The 26,995-nt window shown below is 46.0% G+C and overlaps 2 protein-coding genes across 2 annotated transcripts in view; both read right to left on the minus strand.

Moving 5' to 3' along the window:
• Positions 1–12,143: 12,143 nt before the first annotated feature.
• LOC144480725 (uncharacterized) overlaps positions 12,144–26,995 on the minus strand; it is a 30,187-nt gene continuing 15,335 nt past the window's right edge. The window contains exons 5-7 of the mRNA XM_078200315.1: positions 25,490–25,811; positions 22,076–22,497; positions 12,144–13,304 (exon numbers count right to left, since the gene is read on the minus strand). Coding sequence (XP_078056441.1) covers positions 12,680–13,304; positions 22,076–22,497; positions 25,490–25,811 — 1,369 coding nt within the window. The 3' untranslated portion in view covers positions 12,144–12,679. The remainder of the gene's footprint in view (positions 13,305–22,075; positions 22,498–25,489; positions 25,812–26,995) is intronic.
• LOC144480643 (uncharacterized) lies at positions 17,178–18,357 on the minus strand. The gene has a single exon (XM_078200240.1). It carries the CDS (start codon positions 17,983–17,985, stop codon positions 17,287–17,289), a length of 699 nt encoding a protein of 232 aa, XP_078056366.1. The 5' UTR covers positions 17,986–18,357; the 3' UTR covers positions 17,178–17,286.

Genomic DNA, 26,995 nt, shown 5'->3' on the forward strand with positions numbered 1-26,995 from the left:
TTGAATCCTGGATGACACCAGGGTGTCAAGGCCATCATGTTTTCACTGTTTGGCATGGGAATGCTGACTCCCTGTACCAGGGACGGAGCGTGGGAAGACAATTGTTTGAGAGTTTGACGTGGCTTGGGCAGGTACAGATGGTTCAATGACAGGTTTTGTAATTGGTCCGTTCAAATGTTAGCTGGGCAATGATTGGGTTAAATCAGTCTCCATAGACATTGTGATGTAAAAAAGTATGAGAAGGGATTCCCCGAGCACAGAGATTAGTCGAGGTTTTACATTTTGCATTGACTGGTGCCATGGCATCTGGGGCAGAGCAGGGAGCGTTTCCGTGGAGATGCTGCTTCTACCCAGAGTGTAATGGTAATGCTGCTGCACTTTGATACGACTGCTCAGACATTAGCCTGTGTCAGCTCTTATTGATACTGAATAAAATCTAACCACTGTCACCAATAAGGGTTATCACTGGCAATCATTTCAGAGTTTGGGAAAAGGGGAGAAAGGATTAATTGACTCCCTGAACCCCATTTTCTAACATCGCTGTTTCAAATAATAAAGTCTCATCTCCCTCTCTGGCTCCTTTGCCAATTACCTTAGAGGGACTCACTTTCTGTTAAAGAGCCTGCCAACCCCTCTCACCCACTTTCCCTAAAGTGCATCAATCTCATCAGGAAAAGTCCAGTACAATCAAATATTTTTACTGATAAAAGTTTATTAATGAAACAGAACATGGTTAAAACAAACAGAAAATGACTTGAGGATCAAAGACAACCAGAGTAAAAGGATGTTCACAATGTTCTGGACACAAATGGTTTCTCTTCAGCTGCTCTGTCCCCTGTTCCTGTGACTCCCCGCTTTGGACACAGGGACACTGAACCCTGGGGGGTCACCATCAGCCCTGGTCACCTCCTCTGGTGCCTTGATTGGTTGGAGGCCCATTTCCCAGTCAGTTCTCCAGTACCTTCCTGTCTCTGTATTAGTGCGACCCCCAGGGCAGTTTCCCAACTGGGGTGCAGGCCCCGCTATTCTCAGCTAAATGCTGCCCTCAGCTCCATCGCCTGGCTGTCATTGACACGAGCAACAGAGACAGAAAGGTACCCCAGGCTCAAATGGGAAGTTGAAACTTGTGGGTCTAAATCAACACTTCAACATTTGTCAGTCAAATCCATGTTATTTACATTGGGAGTTTTTATGATGAGATTAATTGAAGTGTTCGGCCAGTCAGCAAACTCGAGAAGCACTGATTCCAGATTGTTCAATACTTCTACCTTGAATCACAAAAGCTTCTCACTTTATCCCCTTCCTGAACTGAATTCCATTATCCTGAGCAGCTGTGGGTGTCACCTCTCTGTGTAAACTCCTGCCCCTTTTTATAAGGCTCTCTCATTCCTTCTTGTGGGTCAATTCTTTAATGGTTGAGGATCGCTCTGTGATGCAGTGAGTGTTTATCCGGTCAATCAATGTTTCTGATGTCAGTCGGAATGTCCATCGTTACTTTTCACCTGTTTCTCACTCTGTTTTATAAAAATAAAGTTTATAAACTTTTACAGAATGGTCAGCTTTAAGGTTTCTGTAGTTGGTGATGAGGTCAGCCAAAGGTCAAAGCCTTTCTCTTTTCTCCTTCCTGTTTAACTAAGGGGTTGTGGAATATTCCATTCAGGGGGAGGTGGTGGGAATGTCACTGGTCGAGTAATGCAGAGATCCAGGAAAGGATCTGGGGACAGGCAGCTGGTGGGATTTGAATTCAGTGAATCAATCTGGAATTATATAAAGTTAGTCTCAGTAACGGTGACCATGAAACTATCGACTGTTGTAAAAACCCATCCAGTTCACCCTATTAATGCTCCTATTAGGGAGGGAAATCTACCATCCTTACCCGGTCTGGCCTACATGTGAATCCAGACCCACACAGCGATGTGGGTGATTCTTAACTGTCCCTCTGAAATGGCCGAGCAAGTCACTCCGTTCAGGGGCAATTAGGAGCTGAGCAACGTGTGCTGGGGCTTTGCCAGCAGTGTCCACATCCCAGGAAAGAATAAAGAATATTCCACGGAAAGTGATGGGTGATTTGAAATGAATTGAAAGTCGGTCAGGAGGTGCTCGTATCGTCCAGAGCTGCTTTTCAATGGATCCTGTTTAAAATAAAAACACATCAGTGTGCCCCTTTCCCAGACACACTGACCTTGGAATATCACAATGCTGTTTTTAAACATTCCTTTGTTAAAGAATCAGTCATTTAGAATTGTGAAACAGACAGAAATTAAATGTTCCGTTTTTCCTGGGATCCTCCTGTGCCTGGCACTGGTGTCCTGAACAAGGTTATTAACATTCTCTGGGTTAAAGGTTCCTCCTGGTTCTTGCTGTCTGTTGTGTCCTTTGTCACAGTCGGTACCAGGACATTTCTATTGAAAGGTTGTTAAGAAATTCCAGTGAATTCCAGCCCCTTGTGTAACGTTCCATTTGGTGTGTGTCAGATTCAGAGATGTCCACGTGTGTGTGAAGAGGGTTCTGGGTAAGGGTTTTAACCCTTCTTTCCCCGTTAGTAACAATGAGCCCTGTATTCAATTCTAAAGTATAAAGTCCTCATTAGATATCAATTCTACCTGTTATCTACATTTCACCAACCAGTCTATATTTTCATCACAGGACTGCAGTGGGAGCACCGTCAACATCTTACTGACTTGATTGATTTTATCGAGGAGGTGACGAAGGTGATCGATGAGGGTAGAGCAGTGGATGTTGTGTACATGGATTTTAGTGAGGCTTTCGACAAGGTCCCTCATGGTCGGCTCATCCAGAAGATTAAGATGCATGGGATTCACGGTGACTTGGCCACTTGGATTCAGAATTGACTTGCCCATAGAAGTCAGGGAGTAGTGGTGAGGGTGTTTTTCTGACTGGAGGTCTGTGACTAGTGGTGTTCTGCAGGGATCCGTACTGGGACCTGCGCTATTTGTGATATATATAAATGACTTGGATGAAAACGTGGATGGGTGGGTTGGGAAGCTTGCAAACGTCACAAAACTAGATGGAGTTGTAGATAGTGTAGAAGGTTGTCAAAGGATACAGTGGGATGTAGATCAGCTGCAGATATGAGCGGAGAAATGGCAGATGGATTTTAATCCGGGCAAGTGTGAGGTGCTGCACTTTGGGAGATCAAATATTAAGGATAAGTATACAGTTAATGTACAGAGGGATCTTGGGGTTCAAGTCCAGAGCTCCCTGAAATTAGCCACACAAATATTTAGTCACTAAAGAAGGCATATGGCATGCTTGCCTTTATTGAGTACAAGAGTCAGCATGCCATGTTGCAGCTTTATAAAACTTTGTTTGGGCTGCACTTAGAATATTGCGTTCAGTTCTGGTCGCCACATTACAGAAAGGATGCAGAGGCTTTGATGAGGGTGCAGAAGAGGTTTCCCAGGATGCTGCCTGGATTGGAGGTTGTGAGCGACTGACAAACGGGGGTTGTTTTCTCGATAGCGGTGGAGGGTGAGGGGAGACCTGATAGCAGTCTATAAAATAAGAGACATAGAATCTTTTCCCCAGAGTTGATATGTCGAATACCAGGGAGCATGCACTTAAGGTGAGACGGGGAAAGTTCAAAGGAGATGCGAGAGGTAAGTGTTTTTACACAGAGAGTGGTAGGTGTCTGGAATGCGCTGCTAGGAGTGGTGGTGGAGGCAGATACGATAGGGGCATTTAAGGGGGTTTTAAATAAGCACATGAATATGCAAGGAATAGAGGAATATGGACCAAGGGCAGGCAGAAAGGAATAGTTTAATTTGGCATCATGTTCGACACAACATGGTGGGCTGAAGGGTCTGTTCCTGTGCTGTGCTGTTCTACATTCTATTTGTGATCTCCATTTAGAAAAAGGAAATAGAGGCACTGGAGAAGGGGCAAGAAAGATTCACAAGAATAATCCCAGAACTGTAATCACTTGTGAACTCACTGGTGTTTCACCAAGTTTGCTGACTGAGTGAATCCCTTCCCAGTCAGAGCAGGTGACCAGCCTCTGCCTGGTGTGAACTCACTGGTGGGACATTAGTTCCCGAGAGCTTTTGAAGCCACGCCCACATTTAAAGGGTCTCTCCTGGGTGTGATGATGTTGTGTTTGGGCAGGCTGGATAACCGAGTAAATCCTTTCGCACACACCGAGCAGGTGAATGGTTTCTCCCCGGTGTGAACTCACTGGTGTTTCAGCAGTGTTGATGATATTCTAAACCTCCCTGAACAGTGAGAGCAGCTGAACGGCCTCTCCCCGGTGTGAATGTGCTCGGGGATCATCAGTTCCTGAGAGCTTTTGAAGCCGGCCTCTCAGGCAGAGCATTTAAAGGGGCTCTCCTTGGGGTGAGTGGCTTTGTGTTTCTGGAGGCTGGATGACTGAGTGAATCCCTTCCCACACACAGAGCAGGGGAATGGTCTCTCCCCAGTGTGAACTCGCTGATGTTCCCACAGGCTGGATGACCTTTTAAACCTCTTTGTGCAGTGAGAGCAGCTGAACGGTCTCTCCTCAGTGTGAATGCGCTGGTGGGACACCAGGTCCTGAGAGCTTTTGAATCCGCTCCCACAGTCAGAGCATTTAAACGGTCTCTCATTAGTGTGAGTGACTTTGTGTCTGCGCAGGTGGGATGAAGTAGTGAATCCCTTCCCACACACCGAGCAGGTGAATGGTCTCTCCCCGGTGTGAACTCGATGGTGTTTCAGCAGGTTGTATGATGTTCTAAATCTCTTTGTGCAGAGAGAGCAGCTGAACGGTCTCTCCTCAGTGTGAATGCGCTGGTGGGACATCAGATCCTGAGAGCTTTTGAAGCCATTCCCACAGTCAGAGCATTTAAATGGTCGCTCACTGGTGTGAGTGGCTTTGTGTTTCTGCAAGCTGCATGACTGAGTGAATCCCTTCTCACACACAGAGCAGGTGAATGGCCTCTCCCCGGTGTGAACTCGCTGGTGAATCTGCAGATTGGATGAAGTTCTAAATCTCATTGAGCAGTGAGAGCAGCTGAACGGTCTCTCCTCAGTGTGAATGCGCTGGTGGGACACCAGATCCTGAGAGCTTTTGAATCCGCTCCCACAGTCAGAGCATTTAAACGGTCTCTCATTGGTGTGAGTGAGATTGTGTCTGCACAGGTTTGATGAATGAGTGAATCCCTTCCCACACACCGAGCAGGTGAATGGTCTCTCCCCGGTGTGAACTCGTTGGTGTCTCCGCAGGTCGGATGAAGTTCTAAACTTCTTTGTGCAGTGAGAGCAGCTGAACGGTCTCTCCTCAGTGTGAATGCGCTGGTGAATCATCAGTTCCCGAGAACTTTTGAAACCACTCCCACAGTCAGAGCATTTAAATGGTCTCTCATTGGTGTGAGAGAGATTGTGTTTCTGCAGGCTGGATAACTGAGCGAATCCCTTCCCACACACAGAGCAGGTGAACGGCCTCTCCCCAGTGTGAACTCCCTGGTGTGTTTGTAAATGGGATGACTGAGTGAATCCCTTCCCGCACACAGAGCAGGTGAATGGTCTCTCCCCAGTGTGAACTCGCTGGTGTATCTTCAGGTTGGATGAAGTTCTAAATCTCTTTGTGCAGTGAGAGCAGCTGAACGGTCTCTCCTCAATGTGAGCGCGCTGGTGGGACAGCAGTTCCCCAGAGCTTTTGAAACCGCTCCCACAGTCAGAGCATTTAAATGGTCTCTCATTGGTGTGAGTGAGATTGTGTTTCTGCAGGCTGGATAACTGACTGAATCCCTTCCCACACACACAGCAGGTGAATGGCCTCTCCCCAGTGTGAACTCGTTGGTGTCTCTGCAGATTAGGTAAGTCAGTGAATCCCTTCCCACACACAGAGCAGGTGAACGGCCTCTCCCCAGTGTGACTGCGTTGATGAATTTCCAGTAGAGATGGGAACCTGAATCCCTTCCCACATTTCCCACATTTCCACGGTTTCTCCATGGTTCGGGTGTCCTTGTGACTCTCCAGGTTAAACAATCAGTTAAATCTCACACAGAACACAGGTACAGTCTCTCCCGCTGTGAATGCTGCGATGTATTTTCAGGCTGTGTAACTGGTTAAAGCTCTTTCCACACTCAGTGCACTGGAACACTCTCACTCGGGTGTGTGTATCTCAGTGCATTCCTAGTCACAGCGATGTTTACAATCTTTTGAAGCCAAGAGGCCAAACAAACATTTCTCTTGCTAGCTTCAAAAGCCGATGATATTCAGGTCCCAAGAAATCAAGTCACTCTGTCAGATCTCGATGTGATGTTGGAGATTTCTGTCTGATTTCTCCTTGTCTAATATCCTGTAAGTCAATTTAGAAAAAAAGAAATCGCAATTCAGAATATGATCGAAATTCAAATCTACATTTCTAGTTTATGGAGCATTCATTAAAGACACAGTCATGGAGCATTAAACTTGCCGAGCAGGGCCTCCCGTATCAGCACACAGGCAGCTGCTTTGTGAGACTGCCGGCAGTACGGACAAGTCAGAGATAAGGGTGTCCTCAGAAGTGGGATTCATTGTGAAAGCTCAGGGACGGTTGATAAGATGCAGCAATTCTATGATTCTAATGAACGTTCTTTCCTCTCCCATTCCCCAAAAGCTGTAAATCTCCATCCCACACACTCTCCCTCCATTCTCACTCTGCTGTATCTAATATTCACCCTCCCAATTCTCCTGAAGGTGCTGATTGAGGCTGATTGACAGATCCATGCTCACTGCTTCCTGTCCAGCACAGAAATCAGAACAAATAGGAGCTGCAGTCAGCATTCGGCCCATCGAGTCTGCTCAACCATTCATTCAGATTATTGGTTGATCTACCTCTGCATTATTTTCCCCACACTGTCCCCCATATCCATCGATATCTTCAATATCTAGAAACCTATCAATCCCTCTCTTGAAAATTCTTGATGACTGAGGCTCTATAGTCCTCTGGGGTAGAGAATCCAAAACATCACCACATCCTTGAGTGAAGAAATCCTTCCTCATCTGAGCTTTCTCTCCATTTTCCAGCCTGTTCCCAATAATTATTGACTCCCTTATCATTCAAAAACTGTCTAACTCATCCTTGAATACATTCAATCCCTCCACTGGTCCCTATGGAAGAGAAATCTTGATACTAACAATTCTCTGAGGGAAGAGATTGTTGGAAATATATAATATAGCTGCAGTCCAAAATTACACAGCCAGATATAATAAGTGTATTTTATTACAGAGCTATAAATAATATATCTAATCTGTACCATATAACAGGGAAGCGGAAAGCCTCGTGGTATTATCGCTAGACTATTAATCCAGAAATTTAGCTGATGTTCTGGGGACCCAGGTTTGAATCCTGCCACGGCAGATGGTGGAATTTGAATTTAAAAACAAAATCTAGAACTAAGAATCTACTGATGACCATGAAATCATTGTTGATTGACCAGAAAAACCCATTTGGTTCATTAATGTGCTTTAGGGAAGGAAATCTGCCGTCCTTACCCAGTCTGGCCTACATGTGACTCCAGAGCCACAGTAATGTGGTTGACTCTCAACCATCCTCCGAAATGGCCCAGCGAGCCATTCAGTTCAAGGGGCAATTAGGGATGGGCAATAAATGCTGGCCCAGCCGGCAATGCCCGTGTCCCAAGGATGAATTAAAAACAACATCAGACACGTCTCTGTCCGATATTAGTTTACTGTCCCCTTTAATATATTTCAGAAATTAGATGGGCACATGAAGGAAATAAACTCGCAGGGGAAAGGGAATATAGAAAGGGAATGGGACTGACTGGATTGTTCTACAGAGAGTCGGCATGGATTCGAGTTACTGAATGGACTCCTTCTGCGCTGTAATGACTCGATGAGTGGAAATATATAACATAGCTTCAGTGTTACATTACAAGATGAGAAATAATAATAAATGTACTTTGTTACAGAACCATAAATAATATACCAAATCTACAATATAACAACACTAGGCATATCTCTGTCCTATATTAATTTATTGTTCTTTTAAATGTCAGCCATCTCCTCAGGAAACCAGACCTTTAATTGTGAACATTAGGAAAGGGACTTTTTAGCCAGACAAATCAATGTGTCAAGCTGAGGGAGCAAAGGATCTCAATGTCTTTAAGAGAAATTGCAGTGTTAATATAAGCCTTACTTGAGACTAATAAATAAACTTTAAACTTTAGGGGCGGCACGGTAGCACAGTGGTTAGCACTGCTGCTTCACAGCTCCAGGGTCCCGGGTTCGATTCCCGGCTCGGGTCACTGTCTGTGTGGAGTTTGCACATTCTCCTCGTGTCTGCGTGGGTTTCCTCCGGGTGCTCCGGTTTCCTCCCACAGTCCAAAGATGTGCGGGTTAGGTTGATTGGCCAGGTTAAAAATTGCCCCTTAGAGTTCTGAGATGCGTGGATTAGCGGGTAAATATGTGGGGGTAGGGCCTGGGTGGGATTGTGGTCGGTGCAGACTCGATGGGCCGAATGGCCTCCTTCTGCACTGTAGGGTTTCTATGAGTTCTATAATATAAACTACCCAATTCTCCTGAAGGTGCTAATTAATGCTGATCGACACTCACCATTTCATGTTCCTGACAGATCATAAGAAATAGTTAGAAATTCAGCCCACCAAGCTGTTCAATTGAATTTTTTTTATTCATTCATGGGACATGGATGTTGCTGGCTGGCCAGCATTTATTACCCATCCCCAGTAGCCCTTGGAGGGCAGTTGAGAGTCAACCACATTGTTGTGGCTTTGGAGTCACATGAAGGCCAGACCAGTTAAGGATGGCAGATTTCATTCCCTGAAGGACATTCGTGAACCAGATAGGTTTTTCCGACAATCGAAAGGGTTTCATGGTCATCAGGAATTTCTTAATTCCAGATATTTTTAATTGAATTCAAATTCCACCAGCTGCTGTGGGGTGGGATTGTTGTCGGTGCAGACTCGATGGGCTGAATGGCCTCCTTCTGTACTGTAGGATTTCTATGATTCTATGGCAGGATTCAAACCCGGGTCCCCAGAACATTAGCTGAGTTTCTGAATTAATAGTCCAGCAATAATACCACAAGGCCATCGTCTCCCCATCAAGATCATGGCTGATCTGATTGTGATCTTAACTCCACTTTTCTTCCTGTCACCCTTGACTCCCTTTTCGATCAGAATTCTCTGTATTTTGAGTATATTTAATGATGCAGCCTCCACTGCTCTCTGGGGAAGAGAATTGCAAAGACTAACGGCCCTCTGAGGGAAGACATTTCTCCTCCTCGCCATCAGAAATGGGGGACCCTTTATTTTGACAATCTGCCGACTAATTCTGGAATCCCCAACATTGGAAACATCCTCTCTTCATCTATACTAATCACTACCTCACAATCTGATGTCAATACTATGATCACCTCTAAACTCCAGTCAATACAGGCCCAAACTTTCCTCACAAAACAATCCCTTCATCCCAGCTATCAGCCTGCAGATCCTTCTCTGAACTGACAATGACAGAGAGGTGATCAGGGAGGGCAGAGGTGAAACAAAGCAATGGATGGACATGGATTCAGATCCACAGTAACGGAGTCACACCAGCCCCAGAGACGTGGAACGAGAGTACAGATAACAGAGCACAGGACGAAAATTCAAAATTATAGGTAAATGTTCAATAATACTCACCTCTGAAACAATTTCACTATTTTCTCATTTAAAACCTGCGGCTGGAAAGATGTCAGAAGCACTGGAATCAGAGAAAAATTGCAATCTTCAAATGTTCCAACTCCCTGCAAAAGGAGATTACAAGAGTCATGTGTCAATTGTGGCTTGAAATTAAGAAACACACATTTTTTGGGGGGTTTGAGATTGCTGTAAAAATCCTCTTCTTCTAACCATCTGTAAAAGGAGATTCCAAAATCACAGAATCTCTGCAGTGCAGAAGGAGACCTTTTAGCCCATCGAGTCTGCACCAAGTTTCTAACAGAGCTCCTTTACTCAGGCCCTATCCCTGTAACCTGATGTACATACATCACTAATCTTTTCCTTCCCGCTCATCTTGGGACACAAAGGGACAATTTAGCATGGTCGACCAACCCACTCTTTGGAGTGTGGGAGGAAACGAGAGCACCCAGAGGAAACCCACACAGACAGAGGGAGAATGTGCAAACTCCATACAGACAATTACCCGAGGCTGGAATTGAACCGGGTCTCTGGCGCTATGAGACAGAAGTGCTAACCACTGTGTCACCTCCAACAATCCTTTGTCAATCCTGAATCCACATAACATTCTCCCCTCCTGTTTTCTGGCATAAGATTACTTAAGATGGAAAATACTTGCATTGGAAGCAATTCAGACGAGGTTCACTCGCTGATTTCGGGCATGAAGGGGTCTGTTTTATGAGGAAAGTTTAGGAGGGGTGCATCTGTGCTCATTGGATTTTAGATAAATGAGATGTGATTTTTGGAGTGAAATTAAGACTGTGACCTTTGAAAGTTAATGCGTACATGACTACAGGGCTGTGCCCAGCAGTTATCCTGTGGTTAACAAAGATCATTCTGTTGCTGACTAAATAACGAACTAACCTTTGAGCTACATCCTGTTATTGTATAAAAAATACGGAACAGACAAAAAAAACCAGACCGCGAGGTCCTGATGGTCAGCTTAGCTTAAGATAAAGGGGAACCGAAACAAAAAGTTGTGGGTTTTTGTTAACAGTTGTTTTTGAAGGAATGTGATTGGAGGTCAATTATTGCGAGGGGAGCCCAATTGGCTAAGTACAGGTAACCACCCAAAGCTAATGACGAAGTAACCGCTAATGTCTGTATGATCAAAGTGTATAAAAGACGGCGAGCCGCCGCTGCAAATTGAGAAGGTGAAAGGCAGCATCCATTAACCCGGCCTGTCAGTCAATGACTCAAACATTGTCTCTCCTGGTCACCCAAATCCTGAAGCTCTGCCCACTGACCGCGCATGCGCTCTGGTCCCCGCTAAACAAAGATGGCGGCCGCGGCACTGGGCCTGGTCCCGGATAAAATCCACGGAGCTGCAAACCCGGGACCGGAAGGCTCTTATTCAGACCTTGCGGCCTACAGCAGATGTTTGTGAAGCCTCTGTTTCCTCCCCACCCCGACTCCCGGCTCCATTCCTCCCTCCGCCCCACCGATTCCCACCCCTTGAAATAAGCGTCTCCAGCACTCGCAGGGCTCCGAGCAAAGTGACACTGCGCATGCGCCAGATACAGCACTGCGCTTGCGCACCGGGCTCCTGTGCAGTGAAGAGGGTACTGTCACAGCCGCAACGAATGCTGGGTAATAACCGCCATTGAAACCTCATGCAATTAATTCATAATAACGTTGTAAGCATTTGAGGTAAATTAATGAAATATTGAGAATTGGTACATTGCTGTGCTCCATTTCTCAAAGTTCTGCTGCAGGACCATGCAATGGTTTCAAAGCTTTTATACCGTTTCCCCTCTCACTCCTCCTTTTATGGTGCTGATTCTGGCTGGGTTCAATCGCACAGTCACTGGTTCTTCTCTCTCTCCCTGATACTGAATATTCACTGTTTTAGAGAATGATACAGCATAAATAGAAACCATTTGGCCCATTATGTCTCTGCTGGCTCTCTGGAAGATCTATCCAATTAATTCCACAGCCCAGCTCGTCGAGTCAGAACAATGCATATCTGCTGTAGTAATCTGAGACCTTAATGGAAAAGGGTTTCCACAGTTAAGCATACCAGGTGGCTGGTAGAATGTAATTAAATGTTTCTGCAGATCCCATATACTGCAGTGACATTATCCTAAAGGGCCAAGGGAGTATTCCAGTGTGTTAACCGGAATACTACAGGGCACAACCTCAGGCTAAAGGGACGATCCTTTAAAACAGAGATTAGGAGGAATTTCTTCAGCCAGAGAGTGGTGAATCTGTTGGAACTCTTTGCCACAGAAGACTGATGTGACTGTGCAATATTTCACTTCTTTGTTTCGCTTCCTTTCATCATTTAATTTCATAATGGACACGGCACTGCGAAGAAGTCAGTAAGAATTGTCAGCAAGGATTAATCAGCACTTTTTAATTGGAGATGTTAATCAGTGGAACATTTCAGACACTGAATTGTACATTTTGTATCAAAGATCAATTTAGGACTGAATTTGGGCGGCACGGTAGCACAGTGGTTAGCACTGCTGCTTCACAGCTCCAGGGACCTGGGTTCGATTCCCGGCTCGGGTCACTGTCTGTGTGGAGTTTGCACATTCTCCTTGTGTCTGCGTGGGTTTCCTCCGGGTGCTCCGGTTTCCTCCCACAGTCCAAAGATGTGCGGGTTAGGTTGATTGGCTATGCTAAAAATTGCCCTTAGTGTCCTGGGATGCGTAGGTTAGAGAGATTAGTGGGTAAATATGTAGGGATATGGGGGTAGGGCCTGGGTGGGATTGTGGTCGGTGCAGACTCGATGGGCCGAATGGCCTCTTTCTGTGCTGTAGGATTTCTAAGATTCTTCTAAGATTCTGAAAACTTCATAACTTTTCTTGCAACTAAACTTCTGCTGAGGGTTCTTGAATTGAGGAGAAAGATCACAGATGGCGATTTTAAAAAGGGACAAAACAGCCCAAAAATCGTGACATCTCCAGATTCTAGCGAGTTATCGGATTGTTAACATCAGCAGAATCAAACCAGATATTGTCAGACTATCGATCCTGAATGTTTTTAACAGCAGCAAACAGTCACTTGTGAATTTGCTGGTGTCTCAACAGACGTTGTGACTGAGTGAACCCCTCCCCACACACGGAGCAGGTGAACGGTCTCCCCCCGGTGTGAACTCGCCGATGTGACAGCAGTTGGGATGACCAAGGGAATCCCTTCCCACACACGGAGCAGGTGAACGGCTTCTCCCCAGTGTGAGTGTGTTGGTGTTTATTGAGGTCGGTTGACTGCCTGAAACTTTCTCCACAGGTGGTGCACCTGAATGGATCCTCCTTCGTGTGCATTCGGTGGTGTGACTGGATAGCGAATATCTGAGTGAATCCCATCCCACACACAAAGCAAATGAATGGTTTGGCACCCGTGTGAATCCGCTGGTGTTCAGTGAGAAGGGATGAAGTCTGGAATTTCTCTCCACAGGTTGTGCAGCTGAATGGCTTCTTCACAGCGTGAAGCCGCTGGTGTAACCGAAGGGCAGATGACTGAGTGAATCTCCTCTCACACACGGAACAGCTGAATGGCTTCTCCCCAGTGTGAACGCGTCGATGGATTTCCAGCCGGGATGAAGAATTGTATCCTTTACCACAGTCCTCACATTTCCATGATTTCTCCATGGTGCCAGTTTCCTTGTCCCTCTCCAGGTTGCAGAATCAGTTGAACACACACAGAGTACGTGTAGTTACTCCCCGCTGCGAGCGGTCTGATGTTTTTACAGGCTGTTTAACGATTTAAAGATCTTTCACGGTTAGTGCTCTGCAGCACTCTCATTCCAGGATGTGTTTTGATGCTTTTCCTGTCACACTGATGTTTGAAATGGTCTCACAGACAAACATTGCTCCTTCCAAATTCAAACACTGATGATGATGGCTGTGGTGAACTGAGTGATTCTGTCAGATCATTCTGTGATGTTCAGTTTGAGCTTACTGTCCATAAATCCACACACTCTAATTTCCTGGAAAAAGGAGTTTACAAAATTTATAAATAGAGAAATTCTGAACAGAATTACATTTTTCATGATACATCTGTCTTTATTTGTGCCTTGAAAACAGTGACTCCTCATCCCACACACTCTTCCCAGGCTAACTGTCTGTCCCATATTTAACAGGATTAATCTGTATTTGAGTCCACTGTCCCAGGCTTTCTCATTGCATACAACCCCATCCCTCACTGTTTCCATGTTCCCACAACTCTGGCAGACGCCACTTCCACACAGCCTGACCTCAGTTCTGGCAAGACCCATCCACCATTCATTTGGACTCCAGGGCAGGCTGTACCATAATTTTCACCATGAGAGTTGATCAGCCTGCTAAATCCATCACACCATCTTCACAATTCCTTTCCTTACTTGCAGATTCCACCCCCTCCCTCTGGGGTGGCACAGTGTTTAGCACTGCTGCCTCACAGCGCCAGGGACCCAGGTTTGATTCCTGGCTTGGGTCACTCTCTGTATGGAGTCTGCATGTTCTCCCCATGTCTGTGTGGGTTTCCTCCGGGTGCTCCAGTTTCCTCCCACAGTCCAAAGATGTGCCTCCAATCCATTGACTCTGCTACACTTCCTGCTGCCTCGGCAAAGCAGCCAGCATAATTAAGGACCTCATGCATCCCGGACATTCTCTCTTCCATCTTTATCGGTCGGGAAAAAGATACAGAAGTCTGAGGTCACGTACCAACCGACTCAAGAACAACTTCTTCCCTGCTGTTGTCGGACTTTTGAATGGACTTACCTTGCATTAAGTTGATTTTTCTCTACACCCTAGCTGTAACTGTAACACTACATTCTGCACCCTCTCATTTCCTTCTCTATGAACGGTATGTTTTGTCTGTATAGTGCGCAAGAAACAATACTTTTCACTGTATGATAATACACGTGACAATAATAAATCAAATCAAAGAATGGTGAATGGGTCTTGCCAGAACTGAGGTCAGGCTGTGTGAGGCTGTCTTCTCCCAGAGTTGTGGGAACATACAAACAGTGAGGGATGGGGTTGTGGTCGGTGCAGACTCACTGGGCCGAATGGTCTCCTTCTACACTGTAGGGATTCGATGATTTATTGTCCCCCTCCCCCATCCTCTGATGTGAACCATCCTCCAGTGGCTGAGCCAGGATGGGGCCGTTAACCTGGGCCTGTTCCCGGGAGGGAGGGAGGGAGAAGCCCCGCAGCTGCAAACCAGGGAGCTGACAATGATTCTGAAGGGTTTGTTTCAGCTCACAATGCCCAGGGGTTGATTGACGGCAGCTTGAACCAATAGGAAGAGGAGGCGGGGCCGCATGACCGAGCGGGAGACGCTGGTCCTCCAACCAATCAGATTCAATCGGGAGCGGGACTGAGCCTGGAACTCCCTCTGTCTGCGCATGCGCTCCGCCGCAAGCTGTGCCCGTCTCAAGATGGCGGCCGTTCACCCGGGCCTGTCTGAGGGTAAAGCCCGAGCAGCTGTCATCCGTTTAAATACCGAATCCGAGCTTCGTATGAGGACTTGGGGCCTATACAGCATGTCTTATGAAGCCTCCAAACCAACCCACCCACCGGCTCCGTCTCTCGTTCCTGATTTATCCGGCGGTACCTCCCGGGCTGATAATTCCCACAACCGCCTCAATCTAGCTGTGAGCGGCACTACGCATGCTCCAGATCACAATGGCGGGGGGGGGGGGGGGGGGGGGGGGCGCCCGTCATTCACTCGCCTCATTCACTCCCCTCATTCACTCCGATTGGCTGGAGGACCAGGCTGTCCCGCTCAGTCCTCCAGCCCCGCCCCTCATTCACTCCCATTGTCTGGTCACTGGAGATAAATCAGCAGGGGAAACAAAACAGGATTTTAACCTCCTGAAGCCAATTCAAGTCTGAGATGAAGAGGAATTTCTTCTCTCAGGGCGTTGTGAGTCTTTGGAATTCCTTGCCAGAGAGAGCTATGGGAGCAAAATCCTTGTGGTATATTTAAGACTGAGTTAGATTTTTGATCGGTAATCAGGGGTTATGGGGAAAGGGCAGAAAAGTGGATGTGAGGAATGTTGGGTCAGCCATGATCCTATTGAATGCTGGAGCAGGCCTGAGGGGCCGATCTGCCTTCTCCTGTTCCTATTTCTTTTTATCTTAATCATGGAATCCTACAGCGCAAAAGGAAGCCTATCAAGTCTGCACCGACCACAATCCCACCTAGGCCCTATCCCCATAACCCCATGCATTTACCCTAGTAGTCCCCCTGATACTAAGGGGCAATTTAGCATGGCCAATCCACCTGACCCGCACATCTTTGGAGTGTGGGAGGAAACTGGAGCACCCGGAGGAAACCCACACAGAGAGAATGTGCAAATGACACATAGACAGTGACCCAAGCTGGGAATTGAATCCGGGTCCCTGGCACTGAGGCAGCCGTGCTAACCACTGGGCCACCTGAGGATTCTGAGGTTAATTATAGCAAGCGTGTTGATGTCTACCTGTCGTGTCAAATTCAGTCTTTGCTGGGATTCCTACCACCATGTTGGCACATTTACTGTTGAAGCCTTTGGGAACATCGTTTTTTTTTCCACAACAAGTCACAGGATTAATACTTGTATCTTAATAATGCTCCATAATTCTGAACTAGGGGAGCTGGACTAATGTACGGTCAGTATAACACAAAAGGTTTGGGTTCAATTCTCATTCCAGCTGAGGTAGACACAGGAGCTGCCCGAGAGTGGGAGGTAATGCAGAGTGGCACAATGGTTATCACTGCTGTCTCACAGTGTCAGGGACCCGGGTTCAATTCGAGACTTGGGTGACTGTGTGGAGAATGCACATTCCGCCCATTTCTGCGTGGACTTCCTTTCGCTGCTCGGATTTCCTCTGGATGCTCCGATTTCCTCCCACACTCCAAAGATGTGCACATTAGTTGGATTGGTCATAGTAAACTTCCCCTTAGTGTCCCAAGATGTGTAAGTTAGGGGGATTAGCAAGGTAAATATGTGGAGATGTGGGTATAGGGCCTGGGTAAGATGTTCTGTCAGAGATTTGATTACTGACAAAACCTGCCAAGAAAACAGCTCCAGATGCCACAGAAGCAGCCAATGAGCCAGTGACGGGATAAATTCTGAGCTACTTGCCATGTGGTGGGTCATTGCTTATTTCGCCTCTTCTATAAACAGCTGAATTTTCACTTTTTCAACTTGAAAGAATAAGGTGGAGAAATTGGGATGTTAACTTTTATCATTGTCCATCTGACACCAATGGTCTCCCTTTTCACTGCCCTGATGTGGCACTGAAACATCTTGGGTTTGAATAAGAAACTTAACTTTAGGGCACTACTTTTGGCCTCAGTACCTGTGACCTGATAGAATGGCAAGAATGGCCTGGGGTTCCAGTGAATTGAGCTGGAATATGTATAACAGGTGGGGGGTATGGATGAGGCTCATCTTAGTGACAAAGAAGTTTCCTGAGCTCCTCACACTTGTCATTGGAGGGGAGGATGGAGAATTGGCAAACAAAAGGATGATCTTGTGTATTAAAAAGACACAGTACACTGTGTGTTTAACACAAAGCTTGTTTATTTGACTTTTATACAAAATATTAAAACCTATAACTGGGCTGGGGTTTATTTACATCAATGAACATCATTCAGTCCTGGATGTGATTAACAACAAATCCAACTCCTGCAATCACTGATGAACTCGCTGGTGTTTCAGTCGGCTGGATGATTGAGAGAATCCCTTCCCACACTGGGAGCAGGTGGAAGGTTTCTCCCCAGTGTGAGTGCGTTGATGTACAATGAGATAAGATGGTTGCCTGAACCCAGTCCCACAATAAGAGCATTGGAACGGTTTCTCATCAGTGTGAACACGTCGATGGCGCATCAGTTCCCTTGTACTTCTATAGCACTTCCCGCAGTCTGGGCATTTGTAAGGTTTCTCATCAGTGTGAACTAACTGGTGCGAAAGCAGGTTGGATGACCAAGCGAATCCTTTTCCACACTGGAAACAGGTGAATGGCCTCTCCCCAGTGTGAACTACCTTGTGTGCCTTGAATGCTGATGACCGAGTGAATCTCTTCCCACACACAGAGCAGATGAAAGGCCTCTCCCCAGCGTGAACTCGCTGATGTACAGTGAGACGAGATAATTGTTTGAACCTAGTCTCACAGTGAGAGCACCTGAATGGTCTCTTATCAGTGTGAACACGTTGATGGCGCCTCAGTTCCCAGGAACTTCTATAACATTTTGTGCAGTCGGGACATTTAAAAGGTCTCTCCCCAGTGTGAACTCGGTGGTGTGTCAGCAATTTAGATAACTGAGTGAATCTTTTCCCACACTCGGAGCAGGCGAATGTCCTCTGCCCAATGTGAACTCGCTTGTGTTCCATGAGGTGGGATGTCTGAGTGAATCTCTTCCCCACTCAGAGCAGAGGAACAACTTCTCCCTGGTGTGAACTCGCTGGTGTGCAGTGTGGTCAGATGATTGCCTGATCCTAGTCTCACAGTGAGAGCACCTGAACAGTCTCTCCTCAGTGTGAACTCATTGCTGAATATCACTTCCTGGGAATTTTTATAGTTCTTCTCATAGTCTGGGCATTTAAAAAATCACTCCCGAGTGTGAACTCATTTGTGTGTCTTAAGGTGGGATGACTGAGTGAATCCCTTTGCACCATCTGGAGAATTTGCACCATCTGCCCCCAGTATGAATATGTCAGTGAGCCAACAGGTTGGATAATGGAGTGAAACCAGTCCAACACACAGAGCAGGTGAATGGCCGCTCCTTGGTGTGACTGTGTTATGAGTTTCCAGTTCACATGGAGAACCAAATCCCTCCTCAGAGTCCTCACTATTCCATGGTTTCTCCCCAGTATATTTACATTTGGAGCTCCTGAGGCCAAATGATCAACTGAAGCCTCGTCCACACAGAGAATGGTTTCATCCACTGTGAACAATGCTTTTTCCTTCAATGTTTAAAATCCGAATGATAACCAGGTTACCATTAACTGGGCAGCTCCATCAGATCCTGCTGTGATGTTTGCCTTGTATTTCTCAACTGCAAATCCTCCTCTTCGAACACCCTGTGAAATTGATGTAAAACAGAAAAAGGGAGTGAGAGAGAACCCAGAAAAAAAGGCAGGTTGTGAAATTGAGCAGAATGAATCTGGTATTTGTTGGGCTGGCACGAGGAAAAAGTGACCATGAAAACTACTAGATTGTCATAAAAACTCAACTGGTTCACTCATGTCCTTCAGGGAAGGGAACCTGTGACCCGGTCTGGGTCTAAACAAAATTATGGCCTCTATGGGAGGAGAGAGAGAAGTAGCTGCAAAGGGGAGTGACTTTACACATCTATATCACAACCAGAACTTTAACAGAGTATCCCAAGCCCTCAACCTCCACCATCTGGAAGGACCAGAGTAGCAAGTGTATGTGAACATCATCAACACCAGGTTCCCCTCCAAGTCACACACCATCCTGACTTGTCTGATACCCAATACTGGATGAACAGAAGATGAGTCTAAAAAACTTCACTCTCCAGCCACTGACTCCAATCCTCTCCCAAACAACTCTCTAAAACTGAACCAGGCTGTTCACACCCTCAGTGTCACGTTTCACCCCAAGCTGAGCTTCCAACCACACAACCATGTCATCACCCAGACCACCTATTCATTTCCACCCAATTCCATCCCAATCCCAGCTCATCTGCTCCTGAAACTCTCTCCATTCCATTGTTGCCTCCAGACTTTATTATCCGAATGCACTCCAAGCCGACCCTCCGCATTCCTGTTCCCCATATTCTCCAGGTGATTGTACACTCTGCTGCCCATGTCCCGACTCACATCAAATCTTGTTCACCTACCACCCGCTGTGCTCACTTACTGACAAAGTTTGGTTTCTGTTTAAGAAATACCAAAGTTTTCAAATTTTCGTCATTGTTTCCAAATCTATTCACAGTTGCGATCACTGCTATCTCTGTAATCTCCTTCAGCCACATAACGCTCCAAGATCTCTGTGTTCATCTAATTCCGGCATCTTCAGCACCCCTGATTTTAATCACTCCACCAAAGCTGACCATTCTTTCTTGCCTCCACTCCAAGCTCTGGAATTTTCACCTTTTAAGCTCTCCATCTCTCGACCCCACTTTCCTCCTTTAAAACACTTCTTAAAACCTCCCTCTTTGATCAAGCTTCAGGTCACCTGCTCAAATATCTCCTTTTGTCGCTTGATATTTCTGTAACACTTTCTGCACTGCTGGAACAAGATGGCGGCTGATATTCTGGGCCTGTTCCCGGGAAAAAGCCGCAGTGCTGACATTACGGGCCCCCGGAGTCATTATGGGGCCTTGCGACCTCCAGTGCGTGTTTGTAAATCTTCCGCTCCCTCCCCACCCTGACTCCCAGCTCCATTCCTCCCTCCCCACCCCGACCCCCGGCTCCATTCCTCCCTCCCCACCCTGACTCCCAGCTCCATTCCTCCCTCCCCACCCCGACCCCCGGCTCCATTCCTCCCTCCGCCCCACTGACTCTCACCCGCTGAAAGAAGCGTCTCCCGCACTCGCAATGCTCCGAGCAAAGTGACAGTGCGCATGCTCCAGATACAGCACCACGACTGCGCACTGGCCTCCTGTGGACTGAATTGGGCACTTTCACACCCGCAGCGAATGCTGGGTACCTACAGCGCCATTGCACAGTGAAACAGGGAATATGAAATAATTTTGCTCCCCAATTGAGATACATTAATTCTTTTGAATAGATGCTCTATGTTTCATTTCTCAAAGGGATTTAAACCCCTACTCTCCTCTGCAACTAAGTAGAGGTTTCTAAACTTTTCCAACTGCACATTAACGTCCCTCCACTCACCACTCCGCCCCTGACCATACCCTGACTGGCTTCGATTCCAGAATCAACAGTTTCTTTCTCGTGCCAGAGTACATGAGTTTTCCAGTTGATAGTTCTCAAACACACTTGCTCCTATAGTTAAGAAAGCCGATCAACGCCTCTACTTTCTCAGAAGACTAAGGGAATTTGGCATGTCAGCTATGACTCTTACCAACTTTTACAGATGCACCATAGAAAGCATTCTTCCCGGTTGTATCACAGCTTGGTATGGCTCCTGCTCTGCCCAAGACTGCACGGAACAACAAAAGGTCGTGACTGTAGCCCAATACATCACGCAAACCAGCTTCCCATCCATTGACTCCATCTATATACTTCCCGCTGCCTCGGCAAAGCAGCCAGCATAATTAAGGACCCCATGCACCCTGGACATTCTCTCTTCCACCTTCTTCCATCAGGAAAAAGATACAAAAGTCTGAGGTCACGTACCAACTGACTCAAGAATAGCTTCTTCCCTGCTGCTGTCTGACTTTTGAATGGACTTACTTGCATTCAGTTGATCTTTATCTACACCCTAGCTATGACTGTAACACTACGTTTTGCACTCTCTAATTTCCTTCTCTATGAACGGTATGGTTTGTCTGTACAGTGCGCAAGAAACAATACTTTTCACTGTATGTTGATACATGTGACAATAATAAATCAAATCAAAATCAATTGTCCAAATATTAAGGGTTCATTTGGTTACTTAAGCACACAGAGTATCATTTAGTGCTTAATGCAATAATTCTGCACATCCTAGATGACTCTGGAGAAACAACACTGAAAAAAGCTGTCATGAAGGGAGCTGATGATCTGTTCAGTGTCAATGACTGGATCACTGCCTCGCCTGGTGTCGAAATGACCATTCATATCCCTCCTTTTCAAAACCCTGTTCACAGCCCATTTCAGTTCATGATTGGTCGGCCAATCCAGATTGTGCTTTCCACCAGGGTCCCACTCCCCATTGCTGCACAACGGACCCATGACCAGTTTCTACAAAAACTCCAACAAACCATAGCACCCTCCCTGCTACAGGCAGTAGAGAAGATCGGTACTGCCCCTGAACCACCAAGAACATTACATTACTTCATCACCTATTGAACATTTAAAGTTGAAAGCATTGATGAAAGAAGTGGGACTGAGAAGTTAATTGTAAAGGTCCATATGATGTTCTGGGTTGAAATGAAGGAGGAACATAATATCTATGTTACCACGGGGATCAGTGTGAAATGTACAAAATGAAAAGGTCAGATAACTAGATGGAAGATAAACGCTATGTTTGATTTTATTCAACAGGGACAAGATGTTGATGGTCATTATACTCCTGGACTGTGTCCAGGCTGAAGTTCTGTTCCTGCTGTATGATCTTCCCCTGGATTGTCCTTGAGGTCCAGACAGGTGATGTTAAACACTTAGGTGGGAAAAACAAAATCTACAACAATGTGTTTAAACCAAAGTTAATTAATGTGAGATATATCCAGAATATTAAACTTCAGTTCAATTATTATCAGCAGAAAAAACAACAGCCAGAATGGACATGGTTCAGTCCCGAATGTGATTAACAGCAGCAATAACGACAGAATCCAACTCCTTGAGTCACTTGTGAACACGCTGGTGTCTAACCAGGTTGTTTGACTGAGCAAATCCCTTCCCACAGACACAGCAGGTAAACACCCTCTCCCCAGTGTGAACTCGCTGGTGTCTCAGAAAGTTGGATGAATTGGTGAATCTCTTCCCACATTCGGAGCAGGTGAATGGCCTCTCCCCAGTGTGTGTACGTTGGTGTGACAGCACTTCACGCCTGCTTTTAAAGCTCTTCTCACAGTCAGAACATTTAAAAGGTCTATTGTTAGTGTGAACAAGTTGGTGTGCAGTGAGGAGCGTTGACCGAGTGAATCTCTTACGACAGATGGAGCAGGTGAATGGTCTCGCCCCAGTGTGAGCTTGCTGGTGTGTCAGAAGATCAGATGAATTTGTAAAACATTTCCCACAAACAGAGCAGGTGAACGGTCTCTCCCGTGTGAACTCGCTTGTGTATCAGCAGGTGGGATGACCGAGTGTATCCCTTTCCACACTCAGAGCAGATAAATGGTCTCTCCCCTGTGTGAATTCGCTGGTGTGCCAGAAAGTCAGATGAATTTGTGAATCCCTTCCCACACCGAGAACAAGTGAATGGTCTCTCCCCAGTGTGACTGCGTTGATGAATTTGCAGTGTGGATGGGTAACAGAATCCCTCCCCACAGTCCCTACATTCCCACGGTTTATCCATGGTTAAGATGTCTTTGTTTCTCTCCAAGATGGATGATCACTTTGATTCTTGTTTACCTACAGAACACGTGTACAATCTCTCCCCACTGTGAATGGTGCGATGGTTTTTCAGGCTGTGTAACTGGTTAAAACTCTTTCCACAGTCAGTTCACTGGAACACTCTCACTCGGGTGTGTGTATTTTTCTAGTCACACTGATGTTTGAAATCTTTTCCCACAGACAGAACAAACGTTTCTCCTTCCACATTCAAAGGTCAAAGATATTCAGATCCTGATGAATCGAGTGAATTTGTCAGATATTGACGTGTTTTCCGACTGCAACTTCCTGTCGAAAAAGGTGTGTAAAAAAGCTGTCAATGTAAGGACAGGAGAACATTCCGAACAAATATTTCTCTTGCTTTGCGTTTGCTATATGTAAATCCTCCCCTTCTCGCCCTCTGTAAAAGGAGTTTCCAAAATCCATCACTGTCAGTCCAGAATACAAACTCTGAATTTCGTTATCTGAAGGGGACAAATGAACTGAGTTGCAGGGAGGAGACAGGGGAATAGCTCTCCATGAATTGCTCATTCCAAGAGTCAGCACAGACACATGGGCCAAATGGCCTCTTTCTGTGCTGTAACAATTCTGGGAAATTCACAACATTCCCTCCTCCCGGTTCCTAGCCCAGGATGATGACACATTGATTTGATTTTTTGTCACATGTGAAAAGTATTGTTTCTTGCGCGCTGTGCAGACAAAACATACCGTTCATAGAGTACATAAGGGAGAAGGAAAGGAAAGGGTGCAGATTATAGTGTTTCAGTCAGAGCGAAGGTGCAGTGAAAAGTCAGATTAATATGTGCACACGTGACCAGCTGCTCATGGCCCCCTATGAGGATGGCAGCTGTTAACCTGGGCCCATCACCTGGGCAATGCCCAGAGCTGCCAACCCAAATGGGGAAAATGTGGATTTGGGATTTGCAGCCTGAGGGGAGTGTTTGTGAATCTTCCTCGCCCACACACTGACTCTCCTCCATCCCACAACTGATTGTGCAAGAAATCATTTGGTTTTTAAACTGGGATGTTAACAGGAGGGAAAGCTGAGGAAGTCCCTTCAGAGACAGGAAGTGTCTGAACCCTTTCTCAGTGTGACTGTCCGACTGTGTCACTGAATGGGACGAGCCAGTTCATCCTTTTCCTCATGCAGCTGGTGAACTCTCCGAGTCGCTGAGCAGAAACTGATAGCCAAGTTCCGCACACATGAGGACGGCCTAAACCAGGATGTTGGATTTATGTCACATTATCAGTAACCCCCACAGTTTGCCTCCTGGACTTGCGGGCTGTCCTGTCTGGAGACAATGCACATCTCTTTAACCTGTGCTTAATGCTCCCTCCACCCACATTGTCTGTATCTTTAAGATCTGGTTGGCTGTAGGGATTCGCATTCTAATCAGTATTCTGTAACTTGATTTTGTGTCTCTGTGCCCTGTTTGAGAGCACATTTCCACTCCATCTGACGAAGGAGCAGCGCTCCGAAAGCTAATGGTATTTGCTACCAAATAAACCTTTTGGACTTTAACCTGGTGTTGTTAAAACTCTTACTGTGTTCACCCCAGTCCAACGCCGGCATCTCCACATCATGATATAAACCCCACAGTCACTGACACCAATCTCCTCCTGTCTGATATAAACCCCACACTGACACCAATCTCCTCCTGTCTGATATAAACCCCACACTGACACCAATCTCCTCCTGTCTGATATAAACCCCACACTGACACCAATCTCCTGCTGACTGATGTAAACTCCACAGTCACTGACACCAATCCCCTCCCCTCAGTTAATTTGATTTAGTTTACTTGTTTACTCAATAAGATTGACAGCAATCTCTCCTATTTGATGATTTTGTAGCCCCTTTTTCATAAAAGATATACACAAGTTTGTTATTTCAATTAGACCTGTCTTCATTCCCGAGCCGAGGGGATTTCTGTACCAGACGGGAGGGGTAACATTTGGGAACGCTTGATTCTCCACCAATTCCCATTCCCCTTCTTTCTGGGGGATAATGGAGGTGTCACTGTGTGTAATGTGCAGGTCAGCAAGAATTGTCAGAAGGATTAATCAGCACTTTCTAATTGGAGATGTTCATCAGTGGAACCTCTCAGACACTGAATTGTCGAGTTTGAACCAAAGATCAATTTAGGATTGAAGTAAAAGTTCAATATTTGTGGCAAACTGATTGCTGGTGGAATTCTCTGAATTCAGGGGAATGATCACAGACACATATTCTTAAAGGGAGGCTGCAGGCCCAGGAACACAATCAGCTAACGAACGAGAATCTTAAACTCCAGCCAGAACTATTGTTGGTAACATCAGAGAGACAAACCTGAATTGTCAGAATGAACATGGTTCAGTCCTGAGTATAGTGAACCCCAGCAACATCAGTGGAATCCAAACCCTTTAGTCACTTGTGAACTTGCTGGTGTGTCAGCAGGTGGGCTAGCTGACTGAATCCCCTCTCACACACTGAACAGGTGAATGACCTCTCCCGGGTGTGAATTCGCTGGTGTGTCAAAAGGTTGGATGAAGTTGTGAATCCTTTCTCACACATGGAACAAACGAATGGTCTCTCGCCAGTGTGAACTCACTGGTGTGTAAGCAGGTTTGATGAATTAGTGAATCGCTTCTCACACACAGAGCAGGTGAATGGCCTCTCCCCAGTGTGAACGCGCTGGTGTGTCAGCAGCTGGGATAACTGAGTGAATCCCCTCCCACAAACAGAGCAGGTGAATGGCTTCTCTCCAGTATGAACTCTCCAGTGTATCAGAAGCTCAGATGATTGAGTGAATCCCTTCCCACATACACAACAGGGGAACGGTCTCTCCCCCGTGTGAAATCGCTGGTGTCTCAGCAGAATGGTTGACTGAGTGAATCCCTTCCCACATACAGAGCAGGTGAATGGTTTCTCTCCAGTGTGACTGCGTCGATGAATTTCCAGCAGGGATGGATACTTGAATTCCTTTCCACAATCCCCACATTTACACGGTTTCTCTGTGGTGCTGGTATCCTTGTTTCTCTCCAGGTTGGTTGATCAGTTCAAGCCTCGTACACAGTACACGTGGATTCTATCTGCTTCAAATGTTGAAATGTCTTAAAGGCTATGCAACTTGTTAAAACAATCTTCCCTCCACATTCAAAGGCCAATGATACTCACACTCTGATTCACTGAGTATCAGATGTTGATGCGATGTTTGGTTTGCATTTCCTATCTCCAAATCCTCTGCTTCTAATAACCTGATAAAGGAGTTTAAAATGTCAGTACAAGATAGAAATTCAGAACAGACAGTTCTCATTTGGTGGAATATTTTTCACTTTCATTCCCCAAATGACTTTGACCCGGAATTGATCCTTAATTAAATATTTTCTCCACAAATCCTCAGCTTCTAATATGCTGTCAATGGGGTTTACAAATGTAACCAAATGTCAGTCCAGGACAGAAACTCTGAACAAACAATTCTAGTTTCTCTGGAACATTTTATCCTCTCTTGTTCCCCCAAATCTGTAAATTCCCGTCCCACACACTCTCTGGATATCCAAATTAAGTTTTAGATAATTTTTTCCAGATCCTTTTAAAGTAAAGTCCATTTATTAGTCACAAGTAGGCTTACATTAACACCGCAATGAAGTTACCATGAAAATCCCCTACTCGCCACACTCCAGCGCCTGTTCGGGTCCACTGAGAGAGAATTTAGCATGGCCAATGCACCTAACCAGCACATTTTTCAGATTGTGGAAGGAAACCGGAGCACCCGGAGGAAACCCACGCAGACATAGGGAGGACATGCAAACTCCACACAGACCCAATCCGGGAAACGAACCCAGGTCCCTGGCGCTGAAAAGCAGCAGTGCTAACCACTGTACCATTTGTCAAATTTTTGACAAATTTAACAAAAAAAACCAATTTTAACAAAAATAACAAACTGAACATAATTTCATTCATACCTTGTGACAAAACAGGAATCTGAATCTTGTGCCAGAATGGAATGTGTGGAGATTTTCTCAGAGAAACCTCAGTCACCCTCACTGAGACTAACTTTAAATTGTAGATTGTATTAATTGAATGGATTTGAAGCCCTGTCCCCAGAACATTGTGCTGTCTCTCTGGATTACTAATGCAGTGACATTGCCACTCGGTCAGTGTGTCCCCTTCTCTCTTTGTTGGAGATGGTTTGTGGGGAGAAGCCGGAAGCAGTGGACAGGGAGAGTGGAGAAT

This window comes from Mustelus asterias, chromosome 30 (genome assembly GCF_964213995.1).
Source record: "Mustelus asterias chromosome 30, sMusAst1.hap1.1, whole genome shotgun sequence".
Taxonomy (NCBI): domain Eukaryota; kingdom Metazoa; phylum Chordata; class Chondrichthyes; order Carcharhiniformes; family Triakidae; genus Mustelus; species Mustelus asterias.

What these genes read in the sequence shown, in the direction of transcription:
- LOC144480643 (XM_078200240.1), bottom strand. Translation starts at nt 17,985, where the DNA reads ATGGAACACAAGCGAGTTCACATTGGGCAGAGGACATTCGCCTGCTCC.